The 7,500-nt window shown below is 43.8% G+C and overlaps 1 protein-coding gene across 1 annotated transcript in view; it reads left to right on the forward strand.

Moving 5' to 3' along the window:
- The window catches only part of Spag17 (sperm associated antigen 17), a 234,078-nt gene that overhangs the window by 119,418 nt on the left and 107,160 nt on the right, over positions 1–7,500 (forward strand). Inside the window, exons 16-18 of the mRNA XM_026784085.1 lie at positions 2,895–2,956; positions 3,588–3,701; positions 7,266–7,420. Of these exons, the coding sequence (XP_026639886.1) occupies positions 2,895–2,956; positions 3,588–3,701; positions 7,266–7,420 (331 nt within the window). The remainder of the gene's footprint in view (positions 1–2,894; positions 2,957–3,587; positions 3,702–7,265; positions 7,421–7,500) is intronic.

Genomic DNA, 7,500 nt, shown 5'->3' on the forward strand with positions numbered 1-7,500 from the left:
AAGAGAGAGAGAGAGAGAGGAGTGAGAAGTGAGAAGTGAGAGGAAGGGAGGGAAGGAGGGAGAGGGGACCAGAATAAGTTGACTTTGGCTGTTAGAACATCATATACCCTGGATGTACACATAGGATAGAGATCACTTTGTGTTAACATGGAACCAGAGTCAGCTGGGAGAGATGGAAGACAGAGCTATCCCTTTCGCTGTTTTGTCTTTCTGTTGGCAGTGGGTTCTTTCCTCAGGCAACGCTTGCCACCTGGTGGTCAAACCGCTCCTATGCTGCTATGGAGTGGACGGCTCTCAGGCTCCCAATCCTCAGGCTGAAATGCTATTGTAGATAGCATGTTCTGGGGCCCCAGCAGTTTTGAGGGCCGGTCCTCAGCCCTAAGCGTTCCTCCGCAATGACTGCAGGCCTTCACTCAGGAGCTGCTGCATCTGAGCAGACCAGGCAGCTGGTCTTGTATCTCCGTGACTGTTCCCGTGAGAGGAAAGGAAGTTGTCTGAGCCTTCCACCTTCCCCCCAACTCTAGTTCATACTTCAAAAGCAGCCACTTTAATTCCATTTACACAAAGCAGAAATCATCCCTGTGTTTCCCCCACACACCGTTTTGGCATCCCACGCATTGATGTCCCTGTTTCTGGACATGAAGGACTGAATATTTGTGCTTTTCCTAACGAAACCCTGGGTTTCCATCTGAGACTGTTTTGAACTTGACAGGGCCCATTGGATATTTATGAAAAACCCGAGAGTTGATAACCATGAGGCTGTAGGTTTGGATGTGCCCTTTATGCTTGTCGGGTGTTTTTTTAATAAAGTAACTGCTTTGCAGAGGGATCTTGTTATCTCTAAAGTAAAACAGATTAGGAAAGCTGTTTTTCAAAGGGAAGGGAAAGCATCCATTTCCAGATGTGTCAAAAACTACTGAATCACACTGTCAAAGGATTATGTGGTTGAAATAAGGAATCAGAGAGGGGAAACATGGCTTTTATTCTGCTCTTAAATAAAGAGTTCAGCTTAGTATTAGAGCGCTCTCTCCTTTGACAAAATCATTGGTACATAAGCTTTGGACAGACTTTCTAAAGAGCTGGTTTTGTTCCTGGGTCTTTAGACACAGAAGGGAATATCAAATCTCCTGGAAATCTGAAAGGCCACAGGATAGAAGAACTTTTATTCTGCAGATTTCATATCAGTTGCTTCAGTGACACAGGGGATGTCATGGTCTATTTAGAATTAGAGTTGGCCTGGGTTTTGTCTTCAATGGATATGTTTATACAAACACAGAACTGAATTGGCTTTAGCATCTCGCTCCAAATCAAAAGCAGTAATTCTGTCACCTGTAGCAACCCAGGGCAAGAGATAACTAGGGTCAAAGATGTTAGTAACTATGCCCCGAGAGAGAAGAACATTAGCACATCCTCTTTGCAACAGAATGGAAAGGAAAATCTATGCTCACATTCAAATTAGCCTTTCATATAGTTTTCCTTCCATATTTCTATTGCCTTTATGATGCTGCCATCAGTTCAATATAGTTCAATATGTGATTGATTCACCCCATTTGATCAAAAGAAAAAACACATTACTGAATCCTCCCCAGATTCCGGGGGCATAGGGTGCAAAGAGGGCATGTTCTTGTTCTTCAGCAACTAAGATTCAAAGCAGAAGGGCAGACCAAAACCAAATAGGAACCCTTGCCAGTCAATGCTATCACTTCAAATGCAGCTCAGTATGAGGCAGAGACTCTCAGGAAGGTAGTGAAATAGGCAATAGCTTAGAGTAAACTATGGCGGACGGCGGGAAAGCGAGTGTAGGATTCCCCGCACACAGCTAGCGAGCTAGTGCATCTGAAGTGGGAAGAGCAAGGAGCAGGTGGGCAAAGTGTTGGGAGACTGGGGCTGCAGCAATTGACACGCAGCTTTGTGGTATTTGATTTGCAGCTACTCTCAAGATGGTAAGAAGTCAGCCAGGCTCAGCCATGCGGCAATACCAGAGTTTGTTCTTGCAACACGTACCCTTCTTAAGCATACGCCATTTCTTCATGGGATGTGAGGGAAATTACAGGAGGGACATCACCAGCATTCTCTGTTGTGTGTCACTTACTCTGGCCCACTTCGTGATGTGAAAATCAGTGGCAAAGTTCCACCCCTTTCTCATCCACTCAGATGGCCACTGCTCCCTGGGCCAAGAATGACATCACAGCCCTTTTCACCACATGAGTCTACCCTCATTCATGGGAGAGCTAATGTGCCTCACTCATGTTGGGCCATGACATGGGGCATTGGAGCCCAAGTGCCCACTCATTTACCCATTTAACTAAGGTCTGTTAAATTCCGCCTGTCAGTGTGCACATGCGCATTAAGTAATAAGTTCATGACGAATGAACAAAAAATCTCAACAGAATGGTAGGATGCTGTCACTCTCTAAAAGGTAAATTCCTATCTAGGTTTTCCATCCTTACACACCCCTGCCCTTGCCCTGGTCTGTCAGCTGCCAGGCAAGGCTCACAAAAAACCTGCTAAGGTTTCGTGATGGCCACCAGAGTCAGGGAAATGAGAGCAGTGAGCCGATGATTTAGTTTAGCCAGTAAATACTTACAGCTTGTGAAGGCAAGGGTGCACTGCCAGAAGCGAGCAATAGACAGCCTGAAAGAATAGTCGGTGTGATTTAGTGTGCAGCAGATAAGACGTCGGGTTCTTTTCAAAGAGTTTAGGATAAATTCTAGGTAGGCATTGGCTTAGAGTTCTTGACACAAACACCTCTTTGGAGGCACAAAACATGCCTCTCAGGAATCACCTTTTCAGCACAGAGACATAGATCATACTGGCAACAAAAAGACCCAGCACTGACCAAAGGCAAGAACAAAGCCCGAACACAACTGGATGTTGGTGTCTTTGATTTACAGAGCAGCCCATGGACAATGAGATCAAAGATGAAGCAGCCACAAAGGATGGCTCTCTTGAAAAGGTAAGGAATTATCTTCCTGAAGGTGTAGATGACAGGCAAGATGATCTGAGAAGACCCCCTGACCAAACTGAGGAGAGAGAGAGAGAGAGAGAGAGAGAGAGAGAGAGAGAGAGAGAGAGAGAGAGAGACTTAAAAGGCAAATGCTGCTGGTGTGGGGGAGAGGGCTTGTTCAGATGTCCCATACCCCCTCCACCTGGAGTGAAAGGGTTAACTTTCCTGGCCTCACTGACTTAAGCAGAACTTCCCCACTCCCTGGCCCTCTCTAGACAGTGCGGCTTGGCTTCCTCACAAACACCTGCTGACCATACAGCCCACGTAGAACTAACGCTGTCTTGAAGTGAGTTCAGAAAGCCTGCCTGTAATTGCTAACAGGACTCCGAAGAGTATAACCTAACAATAAAAATATTTAGGTTATGTTGCACATTTGAAAAAAAAAAAAAGAAGAGTCAAAGGCGTACTTCTTTCTGGCAGCGGCCCTCCTAAAATGTTGCCATATGGATCTATACATATGCAGATTCCCACAATTAAATGGGGCGCATGGGGATGAGTTCGCAGAGTCTAACAGGGCTCCATTTGGACGCGCACAAATTAGAGCTGAAATCGTGTTCCAGTGGATTTTTTTTTTTTAAAGAAACCCAAGAAGATGGTGGTGGAAGCTAATCTAGAGGACATAAAGAAAACGCAGCAGCGCAGTTTAACGGACTGGAGCTTTACTGAGCATTTTCAGCCGAAAGTCTTGCTTCAGGTATTTATGGGTTGTGATTCTCCAGGATACACGCACGCGCAAGCAGATAGGTCTGAAGAGCTGGGCTATAACTGTGAACAGTTCACTTCTGGGTCACTCTCCCGGAGAGAGCTCAAATCCGGATTCCCATTGACTTCAGCTATAAAGAGAGTTTGTTCCCACACTGAGCCGTGCAACCCAGGAAATCCCCCAAAGGGCTGAGATTCTTTCAAAGAAGAACTGTTTCCATTAAGACTGCTTTGAGTGATTTCTAGAGAAAAGCTGGGCTTTTCCAGGAAGTGACACCATCTTCCCCCATGGTGTCTTTCCATTCTTTTTGGACTTGGTTATGTTTTGTGGTGTTTTTTGTTTGGATGAGCGGGTCAGTGGTATCTGTGATGACTGGCAGTTACTGCGCTAAGTGCTGTACGTGAAGCCCCGGCGGTTGTGTGTGAGTATATTCTCAGAATAAGCCTATGACATAGAAACTATTAAATCGTAGAAACTGGGGCACCTTGACCAAAAGTCTGTTGCCAGTTGAGAAACAGGAAGAAAAAAGCCAAGAAAATTTGCCCCCATCCCAAAACACGCTTTTAACTGCTGTGGAGAATAGTGAGACACCCAGAAATGAACACATGCTGCTTTTAGATTTTATGAAACCTGTACTCTGTATGATTTGTCTTTCTAATTTGAATCTCATTTTGATCAGATTTACATCCTGCATATTTTTAAAGCCAGGAGAATCTACTGAGCCATGTTATGAAAAGAATAGCAATTTCCCAACCCTCTCAATGGTAAAGAAAAATGGTTTTCTCCCCAGAAAAGAGTAATTCAACAGAAACAAAGACAGTCACGTGGTACTCTGCATGGAGCTATCTGGGCCAAACACACCGGGTTTCAAAGGCTTGGCATGAAATAATGATATATCTCATTCATAATATTTATATCTACTACATGTTGAAATGATAACATTTTTATATATTGAGTGAAACAAAATATACCATTGCCATTGCTTTTACCTGCCTCAGCCTTTAAAATGGAGCAACTATAAAATTTAGAATTATATACATGGGCCACATTTGTGACTTGTCTTTGTGATTTAGACATTTACATAATTTCTGGTTTCTCTTGAACGTGCTTCTCCTTGCCCAGTGGCTAGGGTCCCATGTTCTTGAACCCCTTGGCTCACCTTCTGTGGACTGCCACCCTCTTTTCTGCTGCAGTAGCGGACAGACAGTAACGTGGTAGAAGGTGGCTTACCTTCTGCAAGGGTACAAGGGCACCTGTAAAGTCTAACTACATCAGTTTTTTTTTTTTAAGATTTATTTATTTATTTTGCTTACAGTGTTCTGTCTGCATTTCTGCCTGCAGGCCAGAAGAGAGCACCAGATCTCATTACAGATGGTTGTTAGCCACCATGTGGTTGCTGGGAATTGAACTCAGGACCTCTGGAAAAACAATCAGTGCTCTTAACCTCTGAGTTATCTCTCCAGCCCCCTAACTACATCAGTTTTAACTGACCACCATCCTTACCTCCTATTGAAACATCCTTTGATGTATCAGACTGCTTTGGTTCTCACCCCCATCCATTCCCTGTAATTCAAATATTTCATCCACTTGAACAGAACTCAGAGTGACCTGTAGCAACCTTAATCCAATTGCAGAAGAGAATTTGGTCCATTGAGTTCATTTGTGTGCTCCTGTAACAGTGCCTGGCACTTATTCTCATCTTTTGCCAATTGTTTTTGCTGCAGTGGTCATTGTTAGTTGTGGTACCCCCCCCAGGCCCTTGCTTCTGTTAGGTAAACACCCCCACACTGAGTTAGAGCAGCGTCCCCGAGCTCATTCTCCTGAACAACATGAGACAACAATATTTACATGTAAACGGCAGACACCAGTTCACAGAAAAGGAAAGGTAATGGTCACACTTTCCAAATTCTGAAAGTCAATCACAGCTCTGGTAATCTTGCCCAATGGTCAGAGCAAGGATGCTCACTGTAAGCAAACATTTGTCTCTTGGGTTTATCTTCTCAGAGGAATTTGCCTTTGAAGGACAGTAGGTGAGAAATAGTTAGTGTCTCAGAAAACAGAAGTAAACGTTAACAGGGCAAGACCTGCATACAGGGGACTAGACTGGGGGAGAAACGTGATTTTGCATCTATTACCAGTAGAGAAATAAAGGCAAACCTGAAGCAACTCTTCCCTGACATGCTAGCGATTTCTTGAGATTATCCCATGGCAGAGCACACAGAGCTGCCTACAGTAGATTGGTATTGAAAACACAAACAAAAGCCCGCTGCTGTCTACTTCCTTTTCCTGTAGCTAATTTCCTAAGGTTGACTGACATTGAGAAGGAAGCTGGAAGAAGCAGCTATGCCTTGGTGCCCTCTGCTGGTGGCTGCCACTACAGAGCAGGCTGAGGGTGTTATATTTTAAAGCAAGGTGGAAGTGGGGGGGAGGGGCAAATAGCAATGGCACTTATGAGAAAGACCAACCACCTGTTTCACTACTACGTAGTTATACACAGTGGACACACTGTGAGGAAGAGAGATAGCAGAGCTGGAAGACAGCTGTCTTGAACTCTGGCACTAGAACCTACAAACCTGTTCTTGGCAAATCCCTTATTGTGCTGGCAAATAAGACCTGATATTTAGAAACAAGAAAAAAATGTTAGCTATTGTCTTAGTCTGCCAAAACAAAATACTTCAGTCTGGGTAGCTGAAATAATACAAGAGTATCATCTCAGAGCTTAAGAAGTAGGAGAACGAACTCCAGGCACTAGTGCGGTTGGTTCCTGATGAGGGCTTTCTTCCCGGCTTCCACATAACACTGCCCTGCTGAGTTATCCATGGCAGAGAGGGAGCAGAGAGAAAGCAAGCTCCAATGTTTAGATGATAGGACACAAATCCTATCATGGGAACCCCACCCTTAAAACATTCCCAAAGCCCTTCAAATATTATCACACTAGGGGTTAGACTGTCAGTTGTGAACTTGGAGCAGGTCAAGCACAGCCTAGCATATGAGGTACACTTTATTTGTAATATTTAATTATGCTAAAAATGAATTGATCTATATGGAGGCAAAAAAAAAAAGCAACTATTAGATACAAAACTGACTGATTAGCCGGGTGGTGGTGGCACATGCCTTCAATCTGTGCACTCAGGAGTCTGAGACAAGAAGATCTCTAAGTTCAAGGCCAGCCTGGTCTAAAGAGTGAGTTCCAGGAAAACCAGGGCTACACAGAGAAACCATTTCTCAAAAAAAAAAAAATCAAAAAATCAAAAAACACTGCAAGGGCAAAGAAGTGACTGATTACCATCTACCAACACTTGTGGAGAGCACTTAACAAGTACCCCCACCTGAGAACCTACTGTTTGTTTTTCAATAGAGTTACTGAACGGCTCACAGATGTACTATATTTTATGATCTTATTTTCTAGTAGTTAGGAAGGAATCCACTGGAAACTCAAAGTTGGCCAATGGTGTAGAAACAAGAAGGAGGAAGGAGAGACAGACATGTAGCTATAGCAGAAAACTTTTCTCCTGGGGATAAAACAACTGAACATTACAATTATTTCATCTTCAGGTCCTTCAGGAAGCCCATCAGCAGTATCGATGTGTTGACTCCTATTACCACACGCAGGACAATTCTTTGCTTCTGGTTTTTCATAACCCAATGAATATACAACGTCTGCACTGTGAATATTGGAATATTGCTCTTCACTCTAATGTTGGATTCAGGTGACTAGATAATTTAATTAAACAGTGGCTGAGGTAGCCTCTTGGGTTTTGGTTCCTTACTCTGACCTTTATGATTCAAC

Source organism: Microtus ochrogaster, chromosome 21 (assembly GCF_000317375.1).
Source record: "Microtus ochrogaster isolate Prairie Vole_2 chromosome 21, MicOch1.0, whole genome shotgun sequence".
NCBI lineage: Eukaryota > Metazoa > Chordata > Mammalia > Rodentia > Cricetidae > Microtus > Microtus ochrogaster.